At 44.2% G+C, this 16,748-nt stretch overlaps 1 protein-coding gene across 5 annotated transcripts; it reads right to left on the bottom strand.

Annotated features, from left to right (window-relative positions):
- Positions 1–2,634: 2,634 nt before the first annotated feature.
- PRELID3A (PRELI domain containing 3A) lies at positions 2,635–16,092 on the bottom strand. 5 transcript variants are annotated; one of them, XR_008462377.1, is made up of 7 exons: positions 15,986–16,084; positions 13,355–13,523; positions 11,890–11,979; positions 10,559–10,629; positions 10,365–10,467; positions 8,478–8,590; positions 4,669–4,769 (listed from the first exon to the last, which is right to left on the bottom strand). XR_008462377.1 is itself a non-coding variant. In XM_054164247.1 (7 exons), exons 1-6 carry the CDS (start codon positions 16,015–16,017, stop codon positions 8,537–8,539), a joined length of 519 nt encoding a protein of 172 aa, XP_054020222.1. In that variant the 5' UTR covers positions 16,018–16,084; the 3' UTR covers positions 4,698–4,769; positions 8,502–8,536. The 5 variants fall into 5 exon arrangements, 4 of the variants coding, with proteins under 4 accessions (XP_054020223.1, XP_009908214.1, XP_054020222.1 ...); XM_054164247.1 differs by having other exon boundaries at positions 4,698–4,769; positions 8,502–8,590; XM_054164248.1 differs by lacking the exons at positions 4,669–4,769; positions 8,478–8,590 and adding an exon at positions 2,635–3,033.
- Between the last annotated feature and the right edge of the window lie 656 nt (positions 16,093–16,748).

Genomic DNA, 16,748 nt, shown 5'->3' with positions numbered 1-16,748 from the left:
AGTGATCACCATTGCTTACACAGCACAGCTGGAAAGGGCATGGTCTACCTTGGTGTGGTCAGGTCGAGACCTGATCCTGAACTGCAGCTGCAGCTCTTAACTAGGTTAGAAACAAAATGAAAGAAGAGTAAGAAGGGAAAATATCATACCAGCAGAGCCCCAAATTAAGAGCTCTTATGGATGAGTTCTCTTCCAACCTGGTCTGGTCTATTCTATTCTATTCTACCTGCAGAGGCCTTCCAATAAAATCAGACTTCAGAGAATTCCAGAGTGGTGGGAGTTGAAAGGGACCTCTGAAGATCATCTAGTCCAAACTTCCTGCTAGATAGAACAGGGTTGCCTAGAGTGAATCACAGAGGGAACTTAAAACTCACTCATCTCATTAAGAGGTCAGAATCTTCACAAAAATGCCCTTTCATTGAACAAATCCCCAGCAAAAGCATGACCTGCAGCTGCTGGAGTAAAAGGCCAGCCCACAACTGTTGTGATTCTGCCTGGTGGCAAGTAGGGCCAGGGTAAGAAGATAGTTTATTAGACACATAAGGTCTTATTAACCAGTCAAGGCTAATCATAGAATCTCAGCTGTTTTAGATAACTTTCCTGGTGCTGGGTCCTGCTGCTTACCCAGCACAGAAGAACACAAATCAATTTCCTTCAGCCTTCTCTGAAAGCCAACAGCCTGTTGTCCATCACAGCCCTTACACCCAGGAGGGGCTTTTTTAAACTGAGGATATCAGTGCTATAAGACAGCACCACAGTGTACAGACACCTCAGCATCCAGCCCTCCACAGCTTCCAGTCTGCAAATATGAAAGAACAGGAAAGATGTTACCCACTGCTCCACCTGAAGATTGAAAAGTGTCACATCAAGAACTGTCACTGACCATCAGTGCTCCTTTTGTTACATGAGATCCATGCCAAGTGCTGCAGTTCAGTGCCTGTACTTGCACTGAATAAGTCTTTCAGCAATACTGCCCTTTATACCAAGCTTGCCCCTTTGCCTTCTGCCTGCTGCCCTGGTGGGAAGAAGTCAGAAGTGGGGGCAGGAGATCAGAGAGGACTCACACTGGTGCAAGGGCAAGTAGAAAAAAAAGGACAATGACGATAGGAAACCAGGCACACACCAAACCATCTGATTACACTGTTTCACATTAATGCCTCTTGTTGCTAAGGTGAGCCTGCCAGCACGACCACGAAAACAAGACATCGGCCAGGAACCAGCATCTGCCTCAAGTTTGATACCCTTAACAGGCTAAAATCCTTCAGAGACAACAGTTAACATGTCCTGCTGGCTATGCTCTGGGAACCACCACTGTCGTCTTCCCTCAGCATTTCCCCACAGTCAGGAACCAGCTGTCCCCTGCTTCATCTTCCTCCCTTCCCTCCTATAACAGCTGCACCAGACAACCTCCCTGCCTCAACACACAAAACTCTGTTAACTGTCTTCGTTCTGTTTCCAACTCCCAAGCGCAGAATTCCTACTCAAAAAGGCACCTGCTACCCATTCATCAGCATGGTTGCAAGTGCTGAGCTTTCTCCTGCTTGGTTCCCAGTGCTTCAAGATCCTCCCAAATCAACGAGTGTTGACTTTACACCGTTTCTGCTTTAGAAATTTTTTCTTCATATGCACCTGGCTGTTTCTGTACTAATCCAAAAGGCTCCACCCTCTGCTCCCACAAACAGCTGAGCTCTCCCTCCTGCAGCTTTCTGCCTTTGATAGACACCTCAGGCAATGCACAACACAAAACTGGCTTCAGAAATACTTTTTAGCTATTTCCAGTAAATAAAGAGGAGGGAGTTCCCTAGGGAAAGATCAAGATAAGAAATTCCAAAAGTAGGGTTTTTTTGCCCCAAGTGTAAGTTCAGACTGTAACAGTGATACAAATGGTCCGGGAGACTGAGCGCTTCAACAACAGTTCTGCCCAGCAGGGCTGAACATACTGCACCAGATCCCACGGAGAAGAGACACATGGTCAAGGAAGAAGGGTAGGAGCCCTATATGCAAAATAAATGGGTGGAAAGCAGAGAGGGAAAATGTCCAGGAGAGCTTACAGCAAATTAAGAATTGCTTCATCCATTGAGCACAAGCTGTGGTCCCAGTGTGACCACTGCCTTGCAAGGCCCTTTGTACACACTGGCACAATGAGCAACCACAGGGAGATCAACAAGGCCAGAGCTGCATGAGTGTCACCTACCCCAAAGACAAGGTAAGAATTAGCAGCACTGCCTGGCAGGAGAAAGAGGCAGCTGGCCTCAGAAAAAATGTGTTCTTTTCCCACCCAAAGCTTCCCCACTCCCATTCAGCCTAGAGGAAAGCAGAAGAGGGATGAGCACAAGCAGGCAAGGTGCTGATCCATGGCAAGTGAAGCAGCAAACAGACTGGAAAACCAAGCATCCAGCTACAGAGTTCCCAAGCAGCATGAAACACGACACAAATGAAGCCTCAAAACCAGTGGGGAATGAAATAGAAAGGAGATGCTACAACACAAGCAGGTAGGGATTTGCTTCTGAAAGAAATAAAGTGCAAAGAATAATCCAAAACCCTAATGTGTAACTGGTATGAACTGTAAGGCACAGTGGAGTGCGGCCCCAGACAACAGAGTATCAGTCTGTGACTTTTCTGGGAGGTGCTCTACAAGTCAGCCACTTTTAAGACAACATTAAGCAATCATTTCAAAGCTGATGCAAGAAGCATCTTTAGACAATCTTGAAGCACTACACAAACCTCTCCAAAGACTTTTCTACTCCCCCTGATTGTTCATTTTTCATCATCTCCAGTAGGCACATAGAGAAATCCTGTTGTACAGGTCTCCACATGCACACACACTTACTCATTCTTTCCTTTTGCTTGCAGAGCTCTGCTATAGCTGTGCTCTCCTTCCTAGCAGAAGGCCACCAGGAGCTAGACAGAACATTTTCTGCATTCTTCATCCAGAAAGTGACATCACTCCTCTGAGAAGCACAACTGGCCTGCTCCAAAGCTATCCAGCTTATCTTCTGAAAGGAGCTGCTCTCAGCCTTTAGCTCTAAGTTTCTGTTCCAAAATAAAACAGGTTTTAGGTCCACATAAAAAGAGTGACATAAATAATAGCTACTTGTTTAATGGCTTTCAACTGTTTTATATATATAAATGAAGTTTATTTGTTAGGATCATGTAATTCAGTGAGACAACAGTTACACCCAAGTTAATGTTCATTTTCAGACTCACCAGAAGATGAATGCTGAAACCTCCCTTGAAGCTACAAACACCTTAAAATTACCAGATTAAAGCATTTTAGTCTTTTAGTCTTTAAGAAGTTACTCACATTCTTTACCAGCTCCCTAAACATATGCTTGCCACTTGAACAAGTAAACATCCTTGCAACATTTATTTCACTTTGTATGCACACCAAAACAATCAGTAAAAATGCCCCAACAGAGTGATAAGAAACATGAACTACACCTGGACCAAATATGAAAGTTCTGTGACCATCAGACAAGGCCAGGCCTGTTACCAGTAGGTATTTATGCAGTTTATAGGAAGCAGTTTCTACAGTTACTGGAGCATTTCTCCAGATAATGAGAAGCATTTAAAATGATCCTAAAACCATTTTGTACCAATGTGGAAAAGTGTTGAAAAATTTTGGTTACACTGGGAGTCAGTAGAAAGCACTCCAAAAGAAAGTCCTCTTGTTTTTCTTGTACTCTTGTTTTCTCCACGCAGGGCTTGAGAAGCGTGTGTTCACAAAACCATTTGGATTCCAAATTTCCAACTTACTTCCCATTTCAGGTCTTCTGGTTATTGTATCAGCCTCTCCCTCAGTTAAGACATGACGTGAAGAGCCAGGACCAGTGGAACAGTACAGTCTCTTCATTCAAGCAGCCTACAAGTACCCTTCTTAGAGAGAAATATTTTCCAGCACCTTCCAGGAACTACTACTCCTCTCCTCATAGGGAGGGGAGGAATTAGGGCGCATTAATAAATATGAAAATAAATTAAACCCTTCTCCCCAGCAAGAAAACTGTTTTAGGCTATTAACATCAATAGAAACTTTATCTTTGTTTGAATACAAACATCAAAAAGGTAAAAGCACCTGTGTGTCATGTCCAGGCAGCATGTGTGAACAACAGAAGACAAGCCAGTACCTCAGAAGTTTTAGTTTTTTGGGATGATGCCCTCTGGATAGAGATCTAATTCCACAGTATCATGTCCTGCCTCATGTAGTTCCCTTTAAATGGTCAAAAGACACTATCAGATGGCAAACCAGACACAATTCAGGGTTCTAGTACCCATCAGCTCTTCACAGAACAAATGTTCACACAGAAGACCCTCAACACCACACATGCATTCAAGACGGAGCACAAAAAGCTGAGAAGGTGTAAATATAACATACTCTCTTTGCCAGAGAAGGCACATTTAGGCACTAGTAAATGTGCTAAATGTTTGTTTTCCAGTGTTAAAAATAAATGGTTTAAATGAAAAGAGTATCTTCAGGAGGTCAAGTTAATCTTCAGTAGTCAACAGGAGCTGCTGTAGAGATGACAGATGAGGTTATTTTTCCACTGATCTGATAGTCTTATAAATATATAAAACCCATGCAGATCCACCTCGGGAGGGAGATCCACAAAGCAGTCTGCAGAATCAAACTCTGCTGTCAGTCACTGGAGTTTTTGGGGTTATTCTTCTGCTGATGCCGCTGCCATGCCTGGTTTCATGCCCTCACGTGTTGACTTCAGCTCCTCCAGTTCTGTGTTTAGTTTGCTGATCACCCACTCCAGGGCCTCCCGACCCTGCCAGGAAAATACTGGAGTTTAGGCTCAGGACAGACATGTCACCACCACCACCACTCATGGTTCTATAGTTTTTCCTCTGTCAGACATGAGACTTGGCTTAAAATCCATTTCATACCCTGTACAGATTGATACCAGATTTTACTGACAATTTCTTAGCATCTTCTCATGGAAACTTCCCGGCAAAGGCATTTGCTTATCCTGGAAGCATGAAGTAAATGCAGTGTTGGTGTGAGCTCCCAGCAGTGAATCGAGGCAAAAAGCCTAACCTGAGCAGTGAAGTTCCTTCATCAAAGGGCTTTACTGTCTGCTGATCCCACCACCCAAAGAACACCAGCACATTGATGGAAAATTCTAGATGTTGCTCTCAGACTCACTAACCAAGCTATATAGGCAGGTTTTGAGAAGATCCAGGACAAGGAATGAGTCTTCCAAGTGCTCTTTGAGGTAGCACCTAACTGAAGCGACATCTAGCAAGAGGTCAGAGATGGACTTATGCTGAATTCCATATTCACAGACTCTATATAAAACAGACTGAGAGGCAATGATCGCACATTTTATATTCAAGGACAGTCCTTCTCCGCTCAGCTTCCATGGTGGGAGTGCCTCCACGCTAAACTGACAGCGATGCTTTAGTAAGAGCAGGGGAATCCAGAAAAATAAGTACGGCAAAATCTTTACACTTAAGAAGACCCTGCAGCAGCCTCACCCCGATGGCCACAAGCTGAGTGCGCAGCCAGCTGCACAGTGAAGCCAAGAACATGAAGAGCAGCACTTTAACTAAACAAAAGTGTGAGATTTTAGAGCTCCACAATCGCAGAATGGCAGCTTCTGCCAAAACAAGCAGATGGGATGAGAGCAGGAAAACACCTTGCCTTTTGTCACTTCAAGAGAAGCCAAGAGACATTCACTTTAATTACCCTACTAAGAACTACAAACAGTGGAGAGCAGTAACTGGAGCCATATGCTCTGGCCAAGTTTAAAGGAGTTCTGGAGTTAGGTCTTATTGGGCTCAATGTCTTTAAGTCTTCAGGAGAGTCAGTGTCAATGTTCCAGCCCTCTCCAGAGATTGAAGTAAAGTGGGGATCAGCCCCCTACACCCACAGAGAGTTGCTCTCAATACTGATGTACTATTTTCGTTGCATCCTTTATAGGTGATAAAGGGAACTAAACTCTCTGAAAGTGTCCAGAACTCACTGTTGTCCTCTGTTAACCACTAAACATGAATGAGAAACTGCAAAAACAGCTTTGAAAACCTCAGCAAAACTCTGAAAGAAAGGTCAAAAAAAACCCCACACATACTCTGAAGAATAGTTTTGGAGGCTAGAAACACTCCCCTGGAATACTATTAAAAGTCCAGGCTGCAAAATGAAACCTATTAAAAGAAATAAAGGTTTACTATGAACAAAAGCATTTTACTCAAGACCCTTGCAGAGTTCACTGAAGGGCTCAGTCTTTCTCTTCAGGTTTTTTTACATTGCAGGCACTCCCAGAATAGTGTTCCCCAATTGCTCTGTCTGCAAAGGCAAGCAGGCCTTAACCTGAGATAAATCACCCACAACTAAGTATTCAGCTATTGGCCAGAACTAAGAAAAGATGATTCAGCCCTATCTAGAATTACCTCAAGAACTAGTATCCTGATGTTAACTTGGTTCAAAATATGTCTTTATGAAATAGATAGTAAGAAAACATTATTTAAATTGTCCAGTTTAGAATCATGGAATCATAGACTCACTTATGTTGGAAAATACCTTTCAGATCATCAACTCCAACCATTAACCCAGGTCACCATTAAATGATGTTTCTCAGCACCACATCTACACAGCTTTTAAATCCCTGCAGGGATGGTGACTCCACCACTACCCAGGGCAGCCTGTTCCAGGGCTTGGCACTTTGCACTGAAGAAATTTTTCCTGATGTCCAATCTAAACTTCCTCTGGTGCAACTTGAGAAGAAACCAAACCCCACCTCACTACAACCTCCTCTACATCCTGTGCAAGACCTGGGAACACCACCGAAGTGTGGCTATAAGCACACAGGCAGGAGAAGGCTACCGCACAGCAACAAGTTGTAACAAGCTGTGCAGTGCTCCACAAGGAAGAAAGCAGGAAGAGAGAGGGGGAATTAATCTTTCAGTATGCATGCATTTGGATATTTAAAAGTCTGGTTAGAATGTCCTCTCTTAGGTGACACAGGCAGAGAACTGTTGCTGAGTAAGGCAGCAACAGCTCTGATGCTATCTTTGTCTAATCACACAAAGAATGCCTGTCAGAAAGTCACATATCTTAGACGGAGAAAATGCACAGTAGAAAAATACTCAGATTCTTTACAGACCCTGACTGTGAAACAACCAGCTCCTAGTGGTTTGTTGACAATATAAAATAAAACAGAGAAAAATCCATGTTGAACTGGAGCACCAAGATGTTTTCTTCATCTTTTGAGACTACTGAGGTCTGCACATTTCCTCAGACCTGCATTTTCCAGCTAAGAAGCAAGGAAGATTTCAGGAATATTCTGCATGGGAAATTAATCACAAATCTTACAAAGATGCAAAGCCTCCAAATACTATCAAACTACCCAGTTACCAAAACCAATCTGACAGAGGATTATCTATAAAGTATCAAACTGTACAGTTTCTGTAGTAAGCCATTGAGCAAGCACATTCATCAGGAAGCATGCAGATTATATTACTCTTTACTGCCTACGTTAGCAGTATGACGTGTCTGGCAGATCAAACGCTTGCTTATGAAGATCTGTTGGTGGAGCCTACATGACTGATAAATGAGCCTTTGTAGTGGATGTTTTCCAGAGAGACAGCCATAAAAGCTTACTGGAATGAGAAGGTAAAAGCAAACACTCAAGGCATACACTGGTCTCAAAGCAAGCAGTTTAAACCAGCTCCATGTTCTTGAGTGGAAGAAGCAGCACAATGGATTTGTTTTCATTTTAAGGAATCTTGTTAGCTGAAGCACAAGCCAATACAGGAATGACAGAGACAGGCTACAATTGGTGGAAAGAACAGTCTGCACAGAGGTATCATAGGGGAAAGTACACCCAGTTCTCCCAACCTCAAAGTCAGATTCTGTCACAGTCATATGGCTTAAGGGACACGTCACTATTCAAATGAATCTAATTACAAGACGAGTGAAAGACATAAACAATCTGGCATTTGGGCAGCTTCAAGCTCCGTACAGATTTCCACAGAAGCTCACAGAAGGGCAACTATATTCCTCAGGGCTCCGAAAAGCAAATAAAATGTCACTATGCAAAAGATTACCCTTGTTAGGCAATCTATTTCAGGAAATCAACTTTGTATCCTTAAAGTACAATTCTGCCTCATTTTTATAATGCCAGTTTCACTCACTAACCAATTTATTAATTTCTTCAGGTAGCAGTTATACAGAAATCACAGAGATGAGGCCCAGCCCAAACTCCAGGCAAAGGGACTCATTAGCTGCAGGCATCATTCCACTTGCAAATAAGCAGAACAGCAAGACGTGGCTACAGCAAGCTGGCTGTCCAGTGGTACTGGCAAGGGTTAATTGCTCCAGTCTAGACCTGACTTGCTCTCATTCTACAACTGTAGCATAAAGAACATGTTTGCCACTCCTGTATGCAACGCATGGAAAACATACATGCAGGTTAAGTATCGAAGTTCACATGACAAGGATCCATGCACAGACTGGCTAGAACGCTGAAATGTTGTACCAAGTAGAAGAATGCTGGCATTACCACTAATTAGTACAAACTGGAGAGGTGGAGAGCTGCTAGCTTAGAGCGCTTTCAGAATTTTGAATTATCCACTCAATAGCGTCCCACCCCTGGAGTAACACAGAAAAGATTCACAACATATGGCAAAGGAATTTTTTTCCCCATCATTGTTAAAAATAGTAACACATCAGCTGCTGCTTCTACTTCAGTGCAAAATCACAGAATCATAGAATTGTTTTGGCTGGAAAAGACCTCTAAGACTGAGTCTAACCATTGACCTAACAAAAATCTCGGTCCTGACTTCCTCTTTCTTCAAAGCAACAAAACATTGTCCATCAGTGTAAGAGAGGGGCTGAAAGCACAGAGGCACAGCACAGCATGTGAGAAGAGTCAGTAATAGAAGAGTAAATAACTGGTAGCAAAGAGAGAGCTGGTAGCAGCGAGTGCAAATTCCTGCCCACTTCAACATCTCTAACAGAACTCTTCAGTGAAACATACAGGACAGAGTTTTTCATTTTTAACAAGCCTGTGTTCCTGGAAAACGGCAGAATGGAAGAGCACTCTGTAAAATAAATCAAGCTCTCCCTCATGCAACATAAATATTTGAAAAGTATTTGCACTTTTTGAGTTCAACAGACATGCAAATGTGACAGATGCCAGGAGAGGAATTCAGCCAGCACTTGTAAGCATGCCTGCTTGATCTGGCCATCCCAGCCAGCTTTGCTACCTCCAATTCAGGCTGAAGTTTGGTTGTGAGACAAGGTTTGGACTTCTCGTTCAAGAATCTATGGTCCACGCAGACTTTTGAAATGGAAACTGGATCAGACTAGAATTGCAGTTTATCTGAAATACATTCCATTCATGACTTTTAAAAAAACAGAAAGAGTATTTGGCTAGTTAAAGTTACTCCTGTGTCTAGAAGTTACACATCACTCCTTCCCCATCCTCTGATTTTAACCTGTTTTTCTCAGTTTCGGAGAAGCACACAGAAGAGTAGAGAAGGAGGTTCTCCCCGCTCTGGTCAATAACTCCTATCAAGCTGGCTTACACTGCCCTGGTCAAGCAGCTTCCTTCTCAAGGACAAAGGGCTGGCCAAAGCACAGGCTCTCTGTAACAGCAGTTACCTGGGCCAGATTCTCACTATGCTGAACCAGAAACCAGCACCGCAGCACTCTTGTTTCAGGTGCAATCACCCTGCTGTTACACAGCAATTGTCTCTGCCTCTCTAGCAGCCCCCTTTCTTCCCCACCTTCCCCAAGGAAGGATAGGACAAAGTGCACAGGAATAAGCACTCCTCTAGCTCTACCTGTGCTGAAATACAGCTCTGTGGCTGCAAGCCAAGTAGAAAAAGCAAGCACAAGACAGAGGAGTTGGTGTAGTGTTACGTACAAAAGCCAGCAGAGAACAGGCCTCTGCTCACACTACCTCACTTTCATCCAAAGGCAAGGACACAGCTCCATTATGGATAGGAACTGGAACAACTGACAAAGCAGCACAGAATATATATGCTAGTATTAACTGCTAAATACAGGTTATAGAGGCTGAAAATCAAGTTATATTTGCTACAAGCACTAACTCCTGGAAATAGGAGGTTGGTGTCTAAAAATGAGCTTTGGAACAAAACTCCAAAAACCCAACTAATAATGTGCATGTTATGTGTAACAGACATAGAGGCCTGTTTGTTCTGATGTGCAATTCTAGTTGAAACACAAAAATCAAGTAGTGAAATCTTTTTACACTTTGGGAAATTGCATTCTAATTGCTGAGGTCCTGTAAAAAACATCAGTTTAAAGAAATTAAATATTCAGCATGCATCACTGACAATTAGTATTGCAAGGAAAAGAAAGGTAGGGGTAAGAGGGAGAAAACAGGACACGGATGTACCTTTCTGGCATTAGAAGATATTGTGTTTGCCATTAAGCTTTCCAGATAACTGCTCAAACTAATGCCCTTAACAGTAATAATTGCTTCTTGAGTGAGCACAGTTCTGTAAGAGAATAAAGAAAAGTTAATACCTAAACTGAAGGGAATAACAATGTCTCCTATACACAAAGCGGCAGACAACTATGCTTGCTTACTTTTCAGGGTTTTCAGGATGAGGTGTGTAAACCAGTCTCTCATCAACAGACACCAGGTTTGTGAGAGTAATCTTAAAAAGAAAAAAATAAAGAGCTGAAATCCTTACTGCACAGCTTTCATTTTTCTGTTACCAACAGAACTACTCAATGGTCGAGCACTTAGTTTAATGTCAGAGACAATGCAATGCACATAGAATATAAGACCCAGAACACAGGCAATAAAAAGAGCTCTAAAGGGTGATGCATCTTCTCCTATCCTGGGTCTAATTATGTTAATCTAAGCTGTCATCCACAGTGAAAAGCAAGAACAGCTTCCCACTTGTTTTCTCCAAATGCTGAGTCTTATCTGATTTATGGCATGCAGTTCAGAAAGGCTCTTCAAGACCACCACAATACTATTTGGTGGGTACAGAAAATTAATACTCAAGAAAGACAATGCCTCTTGTACAGAAAGAAGACTCCCCTACAGACAACTCCACTTAACTCTGGTAGTTACAAGTTCCCAGGATACCAAAATACAACAAAACACTTAATTTACACTTTGTGAAAACAGGCATTTCAAATTAAAACTGTTGCTGAAAATGGCAGTGTAATGTAGAAAAAATCATCTGTCTGAAAGTCAAGCTCTTCTACATGCATTCTGAGAAAGAATCTTACATGATTCCCAAATCACTTAGAGCTCTCTATTTGTGGGAAGGAGGAAAGAAAAAGAGCCAACTAAGGATGTAGAAACTGCTGTCTCCTGATAAAAGATGCCAAGGCAGTTCTATCTAAGTCACAGAATCACAGAATGATGGGGATTGGGAAGGACCTCTAGAGATCATCTAGTCCAACCCCCTGCTAAACCAGGGTCAGCCAGAGCAGGCTGCCCAGGGTCAAAATGTCCATGTGGGTTTGGAATCTCTCTGGGCAGCCTGTTCCAGGGCTCCAGCACACTCATAGCAAAGAAGCTTTTTCACATGTTCAGATGGAACTTTGTGCTCTAGTTTGTGCCCATTGCCCCTTGTCCTGTCACTGGGCACCACTGAAAAAAAGTCTGGCCCCATCCTCTTGAGCCCCACCCTTTAGAGATTGATAGGTAAGATTGGCAAGATGCCCTCTCAAGTCTGCTCTTCTCCAGGCCCCAGGTCTCTCAGCCTCTCCTCATCAGTCCCCTCAACATCTTCATAGCCTGCTGGACTCTCCAGTAGGTCCTTATCTTTCTTGAACTGGATAGCTCAGAACTGGATACAGTACTGCAGATGTGGCCTCACTAGGGCAGAGTAACCTGCTGTTAAGAGCAAAACATCTAATCTCCAGAATTAACAGGAACTTCTTAATCTGCCACTCACATTAGTTGAGCAAAGCTCCATCTTTTTTTCCACTGGATCTACCACAGAATGTTCCTCAATGTAAGTCAGAGTTCTACTGGTTCCTAAAATCTGACAGTGAAGAAACAAGAAAAAAAATTAAAAGTTAAGCACCAAAATTAAGAAACAAATAAACAACCCTGAAATGCATACATGTCAAGTCCTTAGTGACCCCAAATAAATAAAAGCTATTCCACAGATACCAAAACACTACGATCAGTGGCAAAACTACATCCTAGTAGGTTGTACCCATCATACAGCATGATACAGACCAGCCAGGAAAGCCCCTATAGACACGCACATACTCTAGGAATATTAAAGCCCACAGTATATTCTCGCTAAGTATCATAGAATGATAGGTTGCTTTGGGTTGGAAGGGACCTTTAAAGGTCATCTAGTTGAATGTCCCTGCAGTGAGCAGAAAAGTCTTCAATTAGATCAGGTTGCTCAGAACCTCTGTTCAACCTGACCTGGAATGGTTCCAGGGATGAGGCATCTGCCACCTCTCTGAGCAAACTGGGCCAGTGTTTCACCACCCTCAGTGTAACAAAATACTTCCTTCTGTCTAGTCTGACTCTCCCATCTTTTATTTTAAAACCATCACCCCTTGTTGTCTGTCACAACAGGCCATCTTTTCTATAGGCTCCCTTTAAGTACTGAAGGCCACAAAAAGGTCTCCCCAGAGTCTTCTCTAGACTGAACAACCTCAAGTCTCTCAGCCTGTCCCCACAGCAGAGAGGTCCCAGCCCTCACATCATTTCTGTGGCCTCCTCTGCACTCACTCCAACAGATCCATGTCTCTCCTGTGCTGAGGACTCCAGAGCAGGACCTAGAACTGCAAGTGGGGCCTCAGCAGAGCAGAAGGGCAGAATCCCCTTCCCCCTCCCATGCTGCTTTGGATGCAGCACAGGATATGGTTGCCTTCTGGGCTGCAAACACATATTTTTGGTTCACATGCAGCTTTTCATCCACCAGCATCCCCAAGTCTTTGTCCATGAGGCTGCTCTCAGTCCCTCTTCCCCAAGCCTGTACTGATACCAGGGATTGCCCTGACCAAGATGCAGGACCTTGCATTATCCTTGTTGAACCTCATGAGGGTCATACAGGCCCAATTCTTGATCTTGTTGAGGTCCCTCTGAATGACATCCTGTCCCCCTGGCATGGCAACTGCACCATTTAATAACTGCCAATAACAACAACAGATTGAAAATGTACACATGGCAGACTCCCAACGCAATGTTTCAGCAAAGGACTGGTTAGGAACATCACTACAGCAAAAACATGACAAATGGGAGCTTGCCACCAGATATATACAGTAAAGGCATGCTCATTAGTGCAGAGCATCTTCCTATAAACTGAAGTCTTACTTTGAGCTCAGCATCAGTTCAGATGATGACACAGAGACACACCACACCCTTAATAAACCATTAGGACTGTAAAAATGTACCGCTTTCACAATACTGGGCAACCCCCACTCCGTGCTGAGAAGGCGGTGACTGTGCAACCTCCCCTGGTTATCCAGACTTCTGTCGAGGACATCTACTCCTACCACACACGGATTCATTGGGTTAGGGTATTTCCTCATAGCAGCCTTGATCACTGTATCCCATGGGTGTCTGTAACAAGAAAAGGAGACAATGTTTGTAACTATTTTGTATTTAACTCCAAGTATTCAGACACTAAATCCGGGAGTTCACTTGTGTAATGGCACCTGCTGTACAGCTCCATAGGCCCCAAAAGTCCTGTCAGAATTTAATGACACTTGCAAAGGCAAGAAGTGTTGATACACAAAGAAAATACTCCTTTCTCCAAAGTGAAAAAGAGGATTGTTAACCCAAGACTAACAGAAACAAGAGCAAGGAGCAGCAGCCACAAATGTCACTGTAGTTGGCTGTGCAGAAACCCCCACAACGTCAGCTGTCCACAGTGGTTGCTGAATCGCAATCCATTTCAGAACTCAATTGGAAAAGCAACCAGCCCTAACATTTAAGTTACCCCTCCTTGAGAAGGGAGTTGGATTAGATGACCTCAGACTCCTGGGATTGGAGCAGCCTGCAGTTGGAGGACAGGCTGTCCACAGGACTCTTGTTGTTAGATTTCATGTACCTTCTTCTGAAACACAGAAGGCTAAAGAAATCATGGCCTTGATCCAACACAGAAATTCAATCCTTAAGGTTTCTCTACTCAGAAGAACTGGTGGATCTGGAATTAAAGGTCTGTAACCTTTAAAATTACCTTTAAAAATTCAGCTTTTGATACCTAACCTAAGAAGGCTTAGGGGGGACAACTTGTAGATAAGAGTGGGTTTGACTTTTAAGATCATGGCTTTTAGTCTTAAAATGGATCAGCAGAGAAGGGCACCAATGGTACACCCCTGCCAGAACAAACAGAAGCTTGGAAAAGTAAGTTCTTTTTCCAACAATATGAGTAAGAAAAGGTATGTCAGCTTTATTGGTTCAAGCAAGAAAAGCAAAGCCCTCAACTCCTACATTAGGAAAACTTCTTCATTATCTTCAGTGGCTATACATCATAACCAACACAATCCACACAAACTGAAAAGTCACATTTCCATTAAGTGTCCTTGAGGGATCTTACGTCAGAGATCTAATAAGGCACAACAATATTTTGTTAACTCCAGAACTGAACTATCTACATCTGCGTGTTACACCAGAAGATGGAGGTGTTGCAATAGAGATTTCAGCGGGAGAATGCCACATAAAAATCGATTTTGTGTTTCCCAGGTGACAGCTATTCACCTCAACTCGGAAGTTATGCCAGCCTGTATTAGCCTCTAGCTGTCACTTCATATTAGAAGCTACAGTTTACTTGTGCCAGACTAACTTTAAACACCTAACGCCTATGCCAGCATAAGAAATTTGGTTGTGCTAATGTAATGAAAGACATTTTGAACTGATCATCTGGGATATTTTGTAAATATTTTAAGAACTATCATGCCTGCTGCTCTTCAGGCAGTGAGATTTTTAAGAGACTTGTAGCAGGTGAGTTATTGGTGGCATTTTTAGAGCTGCACTGGAACTGCTGTGCTCTCCACATCACCTCCCTGGTATAGCTTGTATGCTAACCTGTTGGAATCACAGATCATCGACTTTAACCATTGACCTACACTGTCACCACTAAACCACGTCACGATGTACCACATCTACACGCCGTTCCAACACCCTCTGACTCAACCACATCCCTGAGCAGCCAGCTCCAGAATTTGACAACACTGGGTGAAGACATTTTTCCTTAATGTCCAACCTAAACTTCTCCCGGTGAAACGGGAGGCTGTTTCCTATTGTCCTGTCACTTGTTACTTGGGAGAATAGACACACAGCGAGCACCCAAATACCACCTCGTTACAACTTGCTGGCTGTTGTTCCCTTACTACACAAATGTGGAACTGGTTGATCAGAACCAAGGTCAAAATGGTTAACGCGGAGAACGAGTGACAACAAAAAATTTACTCAGCTGTCACTTAAGAGCTGTCTGCTGGGCACCTCTGTGAGCATTTGACAGCTAAGGTAGGAAACACAATCACTGTATCCACACGTTTTAGAATATGTCATCACTTATGTCAGTAGTTTGAGCCTTATTTATTTCCTTATAGTGCGAACGCTATTATTTCCTAAAATGCTCACATCTTTACCGAGCAACCACGCTGCGGGCCCAGCTTCCCCGCGGCCCCGTCGAGGCGGCATTTCCCGCCGCAAGCAGCAGGAGGTGGGAGAGAACCTCTCTCGCGGCCCGACCACGCAGGGAAAGCGTGAGGCGAGGACGGACCGGCAGCGAGGGAGCGCTGATGCACCGCCGGGACCGTCCCCAACCTTCCCCTCCCGCCTTGCCGGAGGGATTTACAGTTGCCAGAAGCTGGTGCTCCCACCCCACCGGCGAGCCTTCGTGCTGGCACAGCCGGTCATGAGCCACGGCCGCTTCTTCCAGCCATCGCCTCCTTCTTCCAGTCAAGCCCGCGGCATTTCCTCCTTCCGCCTTCACCCCGGCTCGGCAAAGAGCCGGTGGAAGGAGAGGCGCCGCCGTCCCGCCACAGCCCCATAGCCCTCCCTGCCCGGCTTCTCACCCGAAGACGTGCTCCGAGCTCCAGATCTTCATGGCCGCACTCGGTCTTCCCTCAGGGCCGGTGGCGGGAATGCGGCGGCAGCGCGAGCGCGCTGATGCCTGACAGATACGAGCCGGCCGGCGAGAGCGAGGAGCCGCGAGGGGGCGGAGACTTGCGTGACGGCACTCGGCGTTACGTCATAGTTCGTCATGCCCACAGCCCCCTTTCTCGTCTGCGGAGACTCGGTACTGCGCATGCGCAAAGTACACTCCCGCAGCTGGGCTGGCTCGGTAGGGCTGTGGCTAGTATCCGTTGCTTTTTGCGGGCAGCCTTTACACCAAGCACTCGAAGTTTCGGAGATTAAAATGAGGCTTTGGGGACTAAATACTTTCGAAAGGAAAACTGAGGCTTTAGTCCCTTAAAAAAAAAGACTTCGAGTCTTGAAAATGAGGCTTTCTAAACGAAAAATGGGGTTTGATCCCAAAACCAGAGGGTTTGTGCCCTAAAAACGTGTCTTCGAGCTCTGAGTCTTTGGAATTTGAGGCTTGGTCCTAAGTCACCAAAAGCCTTTCATCAAAATAGTTTGGGTTGGAAAAGACTTTTAAAGGTCAGCCACTCCAATCACCCCGCGATGAACAGGGACATCCTCAACGAGATGAGGGATTGTCCCGACCCAAATGCAGGACCTCGCACTTGGCCTTACTGACACAAAGTAGCGTTCTAGCTACTTCGATATATACTGCATTATATGGGGAAAAAGCAAGAAGAAGACATTTTTTCTTAC

Source organism: Dryobates pubescens, chromosome 9 (genome assembly GCF_014839835.1).
Source record: "Dryobates pubescens isolate bDryPub1 chromosome 9, bDryPub1.pri, whole genome shotgun sequence".
Lineage (NCBI taxonomy): Eukaryota > Metazoa > Chordata > Aves > Piciformes > Picidae > Dryobates > Dryobates pubescens.
This window is presented reverse-complemented; position numbering and strand designations above follow the sequence as displayed.